At 40.4% G+C, this 12891-nt stretch overlaps 2 protein-coding genes across 4 annotated transcripts; one reads left to right on the top strand and one right to left on the bottom strand.

The window, feature by feature from the left end:
- Positions 1 to 1180: 1180 nt before the first annotated feature.
- On the bottom strand, positions 1181 to 10045 carry alkbh1 (alkB homolog 1, histone H2A dioxygenase). Of its 2 annotated transcripts, XM_020615702.1 has the most exons (7): positions 9897 to 10045; positions 8775 to 8786; positions 6078 to 6186; positions 3988 to 4150; positions 2197 to 2287; positions 1781 to 1974; positions 1181 to 1643 (listed from the first exon to the last, which is right to left on the bottom strand). In XM_020615702.1, exons 1-7 carry the CDS (start codon positions 10017 to 10019, stop codon positions 1202 to 1204), a joined length of 1134 nt encoding a protein of 377 aa, XP_020471358.1. In that variant the 5' UTR covers positions 10020 to 10045; the 3' UTR covers positions 1181 to 1201. The 2 variants fall into 2 exon arrangements, with proteins under 2 accessions (XP_020471358.1, XP_020471357.1); XM_020615701.1 differs by lacking the exons at positions 8775 to 8786; positions 9897 to 10045 and adding an exon at positions 7394 to 7557.
- LOC109969051 (SRA stem-loop-interacting RNA-binding protein, mitochondrial-like) lies at positions 7725 to 12773 on the top strand. 2 transcript variants are annotated; one of them, XM_020615706.1, is made up of 4 exons: positions 7725 to 7832; positions 8586 to 8644; positions 11709 to 11816; positions 12298 to 12773. In XM_020615706.1, the coding sequence occupies exons 1-4, from the start codon at positions 7766 to 7768 to the stop codon at positions 12358 to 12360; spliced, it is 297 nt and encodes a 98-aa protein (XP_020471362.1). In that variant the 5' UTR covers positions 7725 to 7765; the 3' UTR covers positions 12361 to 12773. The 2 variants fall into 2 exon arrangements, with proteins under 2 accessions (XP_020471362.1, XP_020471361.1); XM_020615705.1 differs by lacking the exons at positions 7725 to 7832; positions 8586 to 8644 and adding exons at positions 10213 to 10320; positions 11074 to 11132.
- The last annotated feature ends 118 nt before the right edge of the window (positions 12774 to 12891 follow it).

The raw sequence follows: 12891 nt of genomic DNA, 5'->3' as shown, positions 1-12891 counted from the left end.
ACTTTTCATTTACTAATGGCCATGAAGACCTACAAGCAATGTTTAGTGACAAAACTGGATTTTTTTGTCTTGCACTGGAAAGATGATCAAATGTTAATTTAATATATATTGTACTGTATTTATAAAATACGATAATGTTGTTTGGTTTGGAATTAGCAAAAAAAAGTAAGTAAGAGAGAAAGAATGAATCTGTCTTTGCTGCAGTAATGATTCCAGACTCTATGGAACTAATTCATGTATTTGATTAAAACCCTGTGGTGTTCAACATCAGCCTCCAAAAAAGAAGCAGGAAACCGCCAAAGCCACTACTGAAGCATTTTTCATGTTAGAACATGGCAGGTTTGAATATTCAAGTTGAACAAATGATGACAAGAGGTTTAACAAAGGACACATCTGTGACCTATGGGTAGGGCAGCCTTCTTAAGTGTCATGTGAATATTTTATTTGTCACATGTTCCAGCCTTCAACCTCCCCTCACACAATGAGAGTTCTTCTCTAAAGTTCAAGGCCCTGAAAACATGGTTTCAAATAGGCTGTTCTTCTCTAACCTAACAGTCTGTTAGACATTCTTTGTGCTACTGAAATCCACAGCTCTCCACCACCATGTTCTCATGATACTTACAGGCTTCACTGTTGCCTGAGTCAGTGTAGACAGTGCTGATAGAAATGAGCCTGGAGGGGTTACTTATAGAGTTAATGATACAGAGGCATATAATGTATATGCTTCATTAAATGCCACAATGTTCCCACTGGACTAAATATTCAAACCCAAATCCCATGTTTTTCTAAGACTTCATTATTAAATGAAATGCAGATTTTATGGATTTTGTGCACATCTCCACAAATTTTAATCTATCCTAAACTGTTTTGGCATCTTTGCAAATATTGGGGCACTAAAATCAATGCAGTGCTTTAGGGATTTGAACAATACCCACCCACAGTTTTGGTTTTGCTGTCTTCTTATGGTAAATCTGATTGTGACTGCACATGGGCCCAGAGAAATTGGGTTGACCTTCCTGTTGTAAGCAGGCAGACTGTAGTATAACTGTTAACCACACACTAAGCCTAAGTATTAAGAACACCCCTGACTACAGTGGATTCTGCTTTTTAGCAAGGTGACAAGTACTATGATACCACTGCAAAGGAGGACTGTAGTACCAATTGCAAACATCCCCTGCAGTGTCATCTCGCTATGTGAGCTTTACACCAGGTGGTCAGAGTCACTGCTACAACTCCTCTTCCTCTTCCCACTCTCACCATCTGCTTGTCTGTACCCAACAGTCTGTCCTGCATCAGTCCTTTGGTGAGGAGAAGGTGTCTCTGGGAAGCTCTGCCAAGGTGCCAGCACCTGTCGGACAGTCACATTCACTCTGGAGCTCTGGATGTATCTGGAGCATACCGCCCAGTCTTCCTCTGACACTGACTCCACCACTGTGCTGGCTTGCAGGGAGGCAGCCATGCTGCAGCCTTCCATCTCTAAAGTTGTATGTCCCTGTGGTGCTGGGACGATGCGTGGGACAGCATGGTAAAGGAGGCGGCTCTGTCCCGACATTACCATCATGTCGCCACTGTTCATGTACATAGCTGTGGGGGGGTCCTGTCTGTGTGTGCCTCCCAGGAGGAAGATGGCCGACTGGCCAAAACTATCAGAAAAGACAGCAAGACACAATTGCTGGTACAATAAAACAAACATCAGAAAAAAAAATAACTGCACTGACATTGTACAACCCGTAACTGTGTAGAGGATTTCCTTCCTCTCAGCACTGTTTTCCCCTCTCACCTGAATGACAGCAGTGGCCGGCTGTGATCTAGTTCTGATTCGTCCACATGGATTCCCAGAGAGGAATCAGCTCGGTAGTAGTTAAGGATTCCAGCCTCTGCATTGAACCCTGGAAACCCACAGGCGGCTGATATTTGGAAGGACAGCATGTGGAGATCAGCTGGGAAAGGAGTGCAGTGGGTGGCAGAGTAAGTCTGGGAGTGGAACAACAGAGCACACATTTGGACCATTTCACCAAAAGAGATATATTGTAACAGGCTGTGAAATATCAAATAATACATTTTTACAAACTTGTTCAAAGACAGAAGTCCTTGCATACAAGACTTTGGGCAAATTTTTCAAAATAAAAACATCACAAAAACTGTAAATGGCCAAAAAAATTACATTTGGTAGAGGTAGTACACAATGTGGCTTACCTTGGTGTCCCAGTTGTAATGATATCCCAGAGTGACCCAGCGCAGCCTCTCCAGTAGAGTCTTTGGCTGTCTGTTTCCAGAAGGAGGAAAGCTGTGGGGGGTAGCAAACAGAGCTCACACTTAGAGAAGCAAGCTGCAGGGAACCAGGACCAGTACACTGTAACTAAACAGGTCAAGCTTCTGAAAGAGAACTGTAGCAGTGCATGTAACACTCTCAGTCTCGTGATGGACAGTTAGAAAAAAAGTTGCAGCAGAGTCAGAGATATTGCATTTTTTATTCCATGCATTCTTCTTCCTTTTCAAAATCTGGTGCCCTCGATACTCAAAACGCAACTCACATGCCAACAGTTTGGTCAGAGATTTGCGTGTGCTAGTAGCAGCTGTTGTAGCCTGAAGCTTCTAGACTTGAGCAGAGATGAGGAATGGGCTACAGAGGTTCTTCCTCCATACACAATTTTTTTTTTACTTTTCAAAGTAGAGATTGAGCAGAAACTTCTGGCACAACTTGACCCGCTGTCAAGTAGCACAAACAAGGGAAAAAAGAAAGTGGAAAAGAAGTCCAGCAACACTTGCAACAACACAAAGCCGTTGTTTGGATAAAATGTTGTTTATAAAGAGAGGGAACTTTCGTGGGATTTGGAGTGAAAGAGAGCGAAGCCTACCTATGGATGAGAAACACTAGCATTTATTCCCCAATTAAACAATTCGGATTTAATCCAAACTATCAGGATGAAATTCCTTAAAATTAAAATATGTTGGGATGAAACAGCTGTGGGTCCTGAAATAAGACAATTAATTGCAATATTAATTTAATTAAAGAGAATGAACGTATCAGACCAATATTAATTACAGAAAAGAGAGTTAATTCTGTTTTAATCCAAACTATCAGGCTGAACTCCCTTAAAATTAGACTGTTGGTGTGTAACAACCACCCTTCCCGAATTAAGATAATTATTTGCAATATAAATTAAATTAAAGAAAGGAAATTTAATTCAGTTACAAACACACAATGTGACCACTGTAGCACATTTGCTTAAAGCCACTACACACCAGTGTCACGCTAGGGCAAGGGAAGACAATTAAACTGTGCTGGCTGAGAAACAAGAGCTTCTTCTATGTTAAAAAAAATTCTTCTTTACATCTAAACTATTGGTGGTAAACGTTATTGAAACTAAACTCTGGTGAATTAAGTAAAAGAGAGAAAAACATAAATCCTTATTTATTCCAAACAATCAGACTGAAATTAAGCTATGCTGTGGGGAGAAACAAGAGCCTCTACTAAGTTAAAAAGAATTATTCCTTATTATCCCAGTGTGGGAGCCCAGACTTTGGCTCTCTATACACTGGGATGGAAACTTAACCTGCACATTTTGCAACAGATAGCTCCTACTGTTTACCCAGCCTTATAAATCAGAGCCATTTCAAAAACCATGATGTTGTGTGACCTCTTTGCCACAATGTCATTGTCCTGCGTGTCTGACTCTCTTTACAGTCACACAGTTTTTTATGCTCTTCACAACTGTGTTTTATCCATGATGTGACTTTACACATGTCAGCTAAATAAGTGGACTGCTGTAATTGAGTGACTGTGCAGAGAGCTAACCCAAATCCAGAACAGACAGTTATCAAAATTTGCTCATCACTTTATCATTGTTGTACAATTTTTGGAATGATTATCAAGACTGTTTTGCAATTTCACCCTGCTTTCAACTAAAATTTTTAAGGAATGACAACAACATTTAAGTAGGCCAGGTCAGAACTGTCTAAGGGAAGGAGTACAGCTAGTATCACCTGAGGCCATGTACGCTCTTGCCCCAGATGTCCTGGGTGTCAGAGGGAGACATGTGCATGTCCAGGTTGCAAACGTTGGGCTTCTGAGGATAGACCTTCAGACATTGTCTGACCCAGAATGGTTGGGAGCCCCTCAGGAAAGGGTTGGAAATGAAGATGAATCCTGAACAACATACAGAAACAGAAAGTGATAAAATGTTTAAGAAAGTTTACCTTACTGTTAAATGTGGTCTCACTGAAGCACTGGATTGAATGAAAATCACATGCTATGGCTTTTACAGCCGCCAGATCTCAACCCAGCTGAACAGCTATGAGAGAGTTTGGAATCATGTTTTAGAAAACAATCCTCATCAAAGTCATCAAAGTTCCAAATTAGGGAATATACACTGCTCAAAAAAATAAAGGGAACACTTAAACAACACAATGTAACTCCAAGTCAATCACACTTCTGTGAAATCAAACTGTCCACTTAGGTAGCAACACTGATTGACAATCAATTCCACATGCTGTTGTGCAAATGGAATAGACAACAGGTGGAAAGCATAGGCAGGTAGCAAGACATCCCCAATAAAGGAGTGGTTCTGCAGGTGGTGACCACAGACCACTTCTCAGTTCCTATGCTTTCTGGCTGATGGTTTGGTCACTTTTGAATGCTGGCGGTGCTTTCACTCTAGTGGTAGCATGAGACGGAGTCTACAACCCACACAAGTGGCTCAGGTAGTGCAGCTCATCCAGGATGGCACATCAATGCGAGCTGTGGCAAGAAGGTTTGCTGTGTCTGTCAGTGTAGTGTCCAGAGCATAGAGGCGCTACCAGGAGACAGGCCAGTACATCAGGAGATGTGGAGGAGGCCGTAGGAGGGCAACAACCCATCCACAGGTGGGGGTTGTGCTTACAGCCCAACACCGTGCAGCACGTTTGGCATTTGCCAGAGAACACCAAGATTGGCAAATCCGCCACTAACACCCTGTGCTCTTCACAGATGAAAGCAGGTTCACACTGAGCACATGTGACAGACGTGACAGGGTCTGGAGACGCCGTGGAGAACGTTCCGCTGCCTGCAACATCCTCCAGCATGACCGGTTTGGCAGTGGGTCAGTAATGGTGTGGGGAGGCATTTCTTTAGGGGGCCGCACAGCCCTCCATATGCTCGCCAGAGGTAGCCTGACTGCCATTAGGTACCGAGATGAGATCCTCAGACCCCTTGTGAGACCATATGCTGATGCGGTTGGCCCTGGGTTCCTCCTAATGCAAGACAATGCTAGACCTCATGTGGCTGGAGTGTGTCAGCAGTTCCTGCAAGACGAAGGCATTGATGCTATGGACTGGCCCGCCCATTCCCCAGACCTAAATCCAATTGAGCACATCTGGGACATCAGGTCTCGCTCCATTCACCAACGCCACGTTGCACCACAGACTGTCCAGGAGTTGGGGGATGCTTTAGTCCAGGTGTGGGAGGAGATCCCTCAGGAGACCATCCACCACCTCATCAGGAGCATGCCAAGGCGTTGTAGGGAGGTCATACGGGCACGTGGAGGCCACACACACTACTGAACCTCATTTTGACTTGTTTTGAGGACATTACATCAAAGTTGGATCAGCCTGTAGTGTTGTTTTCCACTTTAATTTTGGGTGTCACTCCAGATCCAGACCTCCATGGGTTGCTAAATTTGATTTCCATTGATAATTTCTGTGTGATTTTGTTGTCAGCACATTCAACTATGTAATGAACAAGGTATTTAATAAGAATATTTCATTTATTTAGATCTAGGATGTCTTATTTTTGTGTTCCCTTTATTTTTTTGAGCAGTGTACTTTGAAATAATGCTGTGTATCCCTCCAATAAAGCTCCAAACACTATGAGGATTTATGACAAGGAGCATAAACTGTGAAGAACTGTGGTGGAGCAACATCTTACTTTATGTTGTGTTTCCCTGTCACCTGACATCTATCTCTATTTTGTTCCATGTCCGTTTTCTCTCCAAGCAATCACTTGAATTTAGTTGTGGTCTGAGAGTGGGTTGAACTGTTGGTGTTTGGGTATGAATTTGGTAAAGAACCATCTGTTTTTCCATCTGTCCTGTGTTTACCTGGGTAGCCCTTTAGGCCGAAGGCTCTCCAGTCTCTGACAGGCTGTAATCCAACCCTGGCAGCCTCCACATCACTCACTGCAGCAAGGTCCAGTTTAAGTGGAAGCACCTATCAATAGCACAGACACAAACACAAAGGAAAATCAACCATTAAGTCTAGGCACAATTTGTCCTCTCGGACAGTTCTCTTTGTTAAGTTAAGTACATGCTATGTAGACTTACTGACCTGGAAAATGAGTGACCCCTGTGAATTCTATAGCAACTCAATACAACCATTCTGGCACAAATCTGTCCTTCATGAAACTTAAAATACTAGAGTCTGCTTCAGGGAAGATGACTGAGTCACAGCATTATAAGGTACGGCTAATATTTTGTCCACTGTTATTTATGACACACTCCTATGGCAGCCCTGTTTATTATAAAAACTTCCTATGTTACCCATGCAAAGAGTACATACCCCGTGGCTTGACCAGCTGTGTATCTACATTGCATGTGCATGTGTGATTGTGGGAATGCAGGCAAATCTACAGGGTCATCAGGTGGTTACCTTCTCAATAACTGGAGTTTTATAGAATTGGGCCAACACTGTAGCAAACGCAGAAAAATATCAGGATGCCCTTTGACTATGACTTGCACCTTATTATGAAAATGCTTCCCACAGTAGGTCAGATGGTAAAAACCAAATGTATTTGATAAATCTAAGATTACCACATGCAAGTCTCTTCCCTTCTTTGCTGAATAAATTTGATGCCAGGTCATGCTTGTGTACTCCATGTATCCAGTATTCTGCCTTTCTGTACCGAGGGGCTGAGAAGCTTTCTAGGTAACGTTAGCTTGCCATCCTCTGTGCCACTACACTGAAGTAAATCTTACCTTCTTCAATGAGAAGGAGATAAGCATAAAAGTGAACAGAATCTTCTCTGAAACAGTAAACACAAATTGAACATTATCACCGTCATAAAGGAGAATTTACTGCAGGGCTGTTTAAATAATAGGGGAACATAATTTAAGATAAATACTGAACTTCCATGGGAATTCATTCAGTCTTTGATGCATTAATTATGTATTATCACAGTAGGTGAACCTAACACATTTACAACCAAGTATGTAACACCATCTTGTCTGCTGTTAGCTTATCTTGCTTTCACTTGCCATTAGCAAGACCAATTGGTCTCTCACATTAATGTATGATTAACTCCTGCTTCAAGGTTTCCAGAAGGTTTATACACAAACACCAATGGGCAAATCAGATTCAGACCGAATCACGTAGTTCTTGTAAATCCCTCCTTTTGTTCTCTGTTTTATATTTCTCTGACCTTGTCACTAGGTACAACTCTAGAGAAGTCAATGACATCGCAGAAATCCGGAGGAGGGTTTCTTCTCTTGTAAAACTTGAATATTTTTCTAAACGCATCTTCTCCACTCTGCACCATGGAGGCTGCCATCTTAGCCATGACGTAAATAACCTTTCAACTTAAGTTTGTGCCGGAGCTTTTCTAACCAAATTATCCTATCAATTTTAAATAATACATATTCACACAATCTAAGTAATTTAAGAATACTTAACAAGATATGCCTACAGTTATTTTTTTTCAAAAATATTGCTCATGTAGCTGTCACATAGTTTACGTCAGTTTACATCACATGATTCAATGTCATAGGTCATAGTGACATTCCGAGGAGGAAACATGGCGATGGCGGCGAAGAGAGTTTTCGAGGTCTTTGTGTCTAAAGTGCCATGGACTGTAGCCGGCAGTAAGTAAAGGGGTCAAGTTATCACTCATGATTAATAGTCTGTAGCCACTCGCTTTGTTTTGTATATCGTGCTATACTGTGTGCAACTTTGCCATCAGACACGCCGTTTAACATTAGCCTCTGCATGTGAGGAGAGCAAGTTAACGCGTGAACGGAAAGAAGTTATTGGAGAACATTTTTACCGGGTGTAGTGGTGTTTTGTAACTTATAACTTATAACTTATAACGTTGCTGTAGCTCCAGACACCCTAACCCCCTGGCCACCCTTAACTACATAACTTGTTAAGGTACCGTAGAATATAGGCTAATTATGAACATTTACTTGGCTAAATACTGTACTTAAGTATAAAGATACTTATACTTTAACGTTACTTTAGCCTTTTTCCTGTTTGGCCATATTTATACCTTTGCTTCAGGTTTTGTTTAAACTATATTAGAGAGGTTTGGATTCAACTGTGGTCATTTTTTGAAACTTCGCTTGAATTGTATCGTGTTATATTGACAGTTGCCTCTATTATTTTATACACGTGTATAGTGCAGGTTCAACAAAAACGAAACATTAAAACATTAACGAATGTACGATTATAACAGGACTTTTAGATTACACTGCACAGGTTTTAGCTAGGTGTACCTAACAAAATGAGTGTAAAAGTGTTAGTAATGCTGGAGCAGTCCTGGTAGTTTAGGTCTTAAGACATGAATAATTGAGTCAAGTGTAGTGAAACTGTTACATGACGTCCCATTTATTTTTCAGAGGACATGAAGGAGTACTTTGGACAGTTTGGCTCAGTGAAGAAGTGTGTCCTACCATTTGTAAGTTGTCACAGAATTTGAATGACTTCCTGACTGGATCATTCTACTGTGTATTCATCTGTATGTTTTATTTATTGGTTCTGTTTGTACAGTATATGTTATAGTTTTTGTTCATATTGCAGTTACACACCTTATTACTGCACTACCACTTAGATGTTTTGTCCATTCTGTACATTAATTCATTGATATATCTATATGTACCCTGCTCCTGTTTGCACTTGTTACATGCAAAACTCCTTTTTGTGGAACTTATTTAGTTTGCGCAGTGACAGTAAAGATGAATGGAATCTAAATAGCTTTAAAGCAAGTTTTACCACCAATAACTACCAACCTACCAACATCATCAGCAATGACCACCATTCATTCCTATTCATACCATAGATTTTTAGATGTTTGTGTGCTATTCCTTTCAGCCATTGCATCTTTTATTTATTCAGTATGTTACTTTACAGAGACGTAATACTTTACCTTCTCAATAACTGGAGTTTTATAGAATTGGGCCAACACTGTAGCAAACGCAGAAAAATATCAGGATGCCCTTTGACTATGACTTGCACCTTATTATGAAAATGCTTCCCACAGTAGGTCAGATGGTAAAAACCAAATGTATTTGATAAATCTAAGATTACCACATGCAAGTCTCTTCCCTTCTTTGCTGAATAAATTTGATGCCAGGTCATGCTTGTGTACTCCATGTATCCAGTATTCTGCCTTTCTGTACCGAGGGGCTGAGAAGCTTTCTAGGTAACGTTAGCTTGCCATCCTCTGTGCCACTACACTGAAGTAAATCTTACCTTCTTCAATGAGAAGGAGATAAGCATAAAAGTGAACAGAATCTTCTCTGAAACAGTAAACACAAATTGAACATTATCACCGTCATAAAGGAGAATTTACTGCAGGGCTGTTTAAATAATAGGGGAACATAATTTAAGATAAATACTGAACTTCCATGGGAATTCATTCAGTCTTTGATGCATTAATTATGTATTATCACAGTAGGTGAACCTAACACATTTACAACCAAGTATGTAACACCATCTTGTCTGCTGTTAGCTTATCTTGCTTTCACTTGCCATTAGCAAGACCAATTGGTCTCTCACATTAATGTATGATTAACTCCTGCTTCAAGGTTTCCAGAAGGTTTATACACAAACACCAATGGGCAAATCAGATTCAGACCGAATCGCGTAGTTCTTGTAAATCCCTCCTTTTGTTCTCTGTTTTATATTTCTCTGACCTTGTCACTAGGTACAACTCTAGAGAAGTCAATGACATCGCAGAAATCCGGAGGAGGGTTTCTTCTCTTGTAAAACTTGAATATTTTTCTAAACGCATCTTCTCCACTCTGCACCATGGAGGCTGCCATCTTAGCCATGACGTAAATAACCTTTCAACTTAAGTTTGTGCCGGAGCTTTTCTAACCAAATTATCCTATCAATTTTAAATAATACATATTCACACAATCTAAGTAATTTAAGAATACTTAACAAGATATGCCTACAGTTATTTTTTTTCAAAAATATTGCTCATGTAGCTGTCACATAGTTTACGTCAGTTTACATCACATGATTCAATGTCATAGGTCATAGTGACATTCCGAGGAGGAAACATGGCGATGGCGGCGAAGAGAGTTTTCGAGGTCTTTGTGTCTAAAGTGCCATGGACTGTAGCCGGCAGTAAGTAAAGGGGTCAAGTTATCACTCATGATTAATAGTCTGTAGCCACTCGCTTTGTTTTGTATATCGTGCTATACTGTGTGCAACTTTGCCATCAGACACGCCGTTTAACATTAGCCTCTGCATGTGAGGAGAGCAAGTTAACGCGTGAACGGAAAGAAGTTATTGGAGAACATTTTTACCGGGTGTAGTGGTGTTTTGTAACTTATAACTTATAACTTATAACGTTGCTGTAGCTCCAGACACCCTAACCCCCTGGCCACCCTTAACTACATAACTTGTTAAGGTACCGTAGAATATAGGCTAATTATGAACATTTACTTGGCTAAATACTGTACTTAAGTATAAAGATACTTATACTTTAACGTTACTTTAGCCTTTTTCCTGTTTGGCCATATTTATACCTTTGCTTCAGGTTTTGTTTAAACTATATTAGAGAGGTTTGGATTCAACTGTGGTCATTTTTTGAAACTTCGCTTGAATTGTATCGTGTTATATTGACAGTTGCCTCTATTATTTTATACACGTGTATAGTGCAGGTTCAACAAAAACGAAACATTAAAACATTAACGAATGTACGATTATAACAGGACTTTTAGATTACACTGCACAGGTTTTAGCTAGGTGTACCTAACAAAATGAGTGTAAAAGTGTTAGTAATGCTGGAGCAGTCCTGGTAGTTTAGGTCTTAAGACATGAATAATTGAGTCAAGTGTAGTGAAACTGTTACATGACGTCCCATTTATTTTTCAGAGGACATGAAGGAGTACTTTGGACAGTTTGGCTCAGTGAAGAAGTGTGTCCTACCATTTGTAAGTTGTCACAGAATTTGAATGACTTCCTGACTGGATCATTCTACTGTGTATTCATCTGTATGTGTTTTATTTATTGGTTCTGTTTGTACAGTATATGTTATAGTTTTTGTTCATATTGCAGTTACACACCTTATTACTGCACTACCACTTAGATGTTTTGTCCATTCTGTACATTAATTCATTGATATATCTATATGTACCCTGCTCCTGTTTGCACTTGTTACATGCAAAACTCCTTTTTGTGGAACTTATTTAGTTTGCGCAGTGACAGTAAAGATGAATGGAATCTAAATAGCTTTAAAGCAAGTTTTACCACCAATAACTACCAACCTACCAACATCATCAGCAATGACCACCATTCATTCCTATTCATACCATAGATTTTTAGATGTTTGTGTGCTATTCCTTTCAGCCATTGCATCTTTTATTTATTCAGTATGTTACTTTACAGAGACGTAATACTTTGGAGTTATCCGTCCTAGTAAAGATGATATCTAGTTATAGTTTTGTCAGACTTGCAAAATGTTGCATGGGTTGCCTGTGTGTTTCACTGTGCACTGTGTGTTGTACCAGGACAAAGAAACAGGGTTTCACAAAGGCTACTGCTGGGTTAGATTCACAACAGAGGAAGGACTTAACAACGCACTTCAGAAAGACCCACACATCCTGGAGGGAGCCAAGGTAAATGATCTGCATCACCTAGCAAGACCTTGTGGGTACCGAAATCTTTACTAACACAACAGACAGCAGTGGAATCTGGGGTTGCTGTAGTTGGGGGGCGACAGCGGTGCAGTGGGTAGAGCAGTCATCTCCCAACCGGAAGGTGGAGGGCTTGAATCTCGGTGCCCCCCACTGAGCCCCCAAGTTGCCCGTGATGGCGGCACGTATGTACGCAGCGGCCCTCAGCTCCAAACAAAATTTTGTTTCACATTGACAGTAAAATAAAGCTGCTTCTTCTTAAAACACACCGGCTTGAGAACATAACCAGGGTTTGACCATTTTAGTCTCATGTTGCTCTGACACTTGACCACAGCTGATGGGTGAAAACTGATGCCAAAAATGATTACATTTCAGTAATGTGTGGCAGAACCTGAAAATATTCATATTATCTATATGCATCATATGGATCCTAATTGATTCCCTCTGTTTTTTTTGTTTTCAGCTCCAGGTTCAGAGGAAAAGACATCTATTTATAGGACAGAATTCACATAGTGAATATGATTGAAGCTCTTTACTGTGTTGATGACAGACAAAGATGTGTTATTGTCAGGCCCTTATTCACTAAGAGTGTGCTCTTGCTCTGGCTGCTTCACCTGCTTGATAGTTGAAATTTTGCACCTTTGGCCTATAAAGAAACTTAAGTGAACTGGGATCATTGTCTATATTTCCGTTCAGAAATCTCTGTATGACCTGACTGTCTTCCTTCTTTTAGACAGCATCACTTAATTTGGGCCTGAGCACATTATTTTAGTGGATTGCCCAGTAGTAATGTCTTTATATATTGTCAGTGTTAGTTTTGTGACTCCTGTGACCATCTTGTCCTGCACCATTAACAACACATAGCAGGTTAATGCCAACCTATAAGGTTTATGAAACATCACTTACTGATATTGTGACAATAAAACATTTAAAACCCTTGTGTTGTGTCTAAACATTAAAACATTACGATTATAACAGGACTTTTAGATTACACTGCACAGGTTTTAGCTAGGTGTACCTAACAAAATGAGTGTAAAAGTGTTAGTAATGCTGGAGC

The sequence above is a fragment of the Monopterus albus genome, unplaced genomic scaffold (assembly GCF_001952655.1).
Source record: "Monopterus albus unplaced genomic scaffold, M_albus_1.0 scaffold169.1, whole genome shotgun sequence".
NCBI classification, from domain to species: Eukaryota; Metazoa; Chordata; class Actinopteri; order Synbranchiformes; family Synbranchidae; genus Monopterus; species Monopterus albus.
The sequence above is the reverse complement of the archived record's forward strand: the minus strand, read 5'-3'. Positions and strand labels throughout refer to the sequence as shown.

Coding starts and splice junctions, on each gene's coding strand:
- alkbh1 (XM_020615701.1), bottom strand. CDS start 7,531: ATGGCTAAGATGGCAGCCTCCATGGTGCAGAGTGGAGAAGATGCGTTT. Junction 1,975..2,196: donor ATTACAACTGGGACACCAAG/GTAAGCCACATT, acceptor TTCCACTCCCAG/ACTTACTCTGCCACCCACTG. Junction 1,644..1,780: donor CGGCCACTGCTGTCATTCAG/GTGAGAGGGGAA, acceptor CTTTTCTGATAG/TTTTGGCCAGTCGGCCATCT.
- LOC109969051 (XM_020615706.1), top strand. CDS start 7,766: ATGGCGATGGCGGCGAAGAGAGTTTTCGAGGTCTTTGTGTCTAAAGTG. Junction 8,645..11,708: donor AGAAGTGTGTCCTACCATTT/GTAAGTTGTCAC, acceptor GTGTTGTACCAG/GACAAAGAAACAGGGTTTCA. Junction 11,817..12,297: donor ACATCCTGGAGGGAGCCAAG/GTAAATGATCTG, acceptor TTTTGTTTTCAG/CTCCAGGTTCAGAGGAAAAG.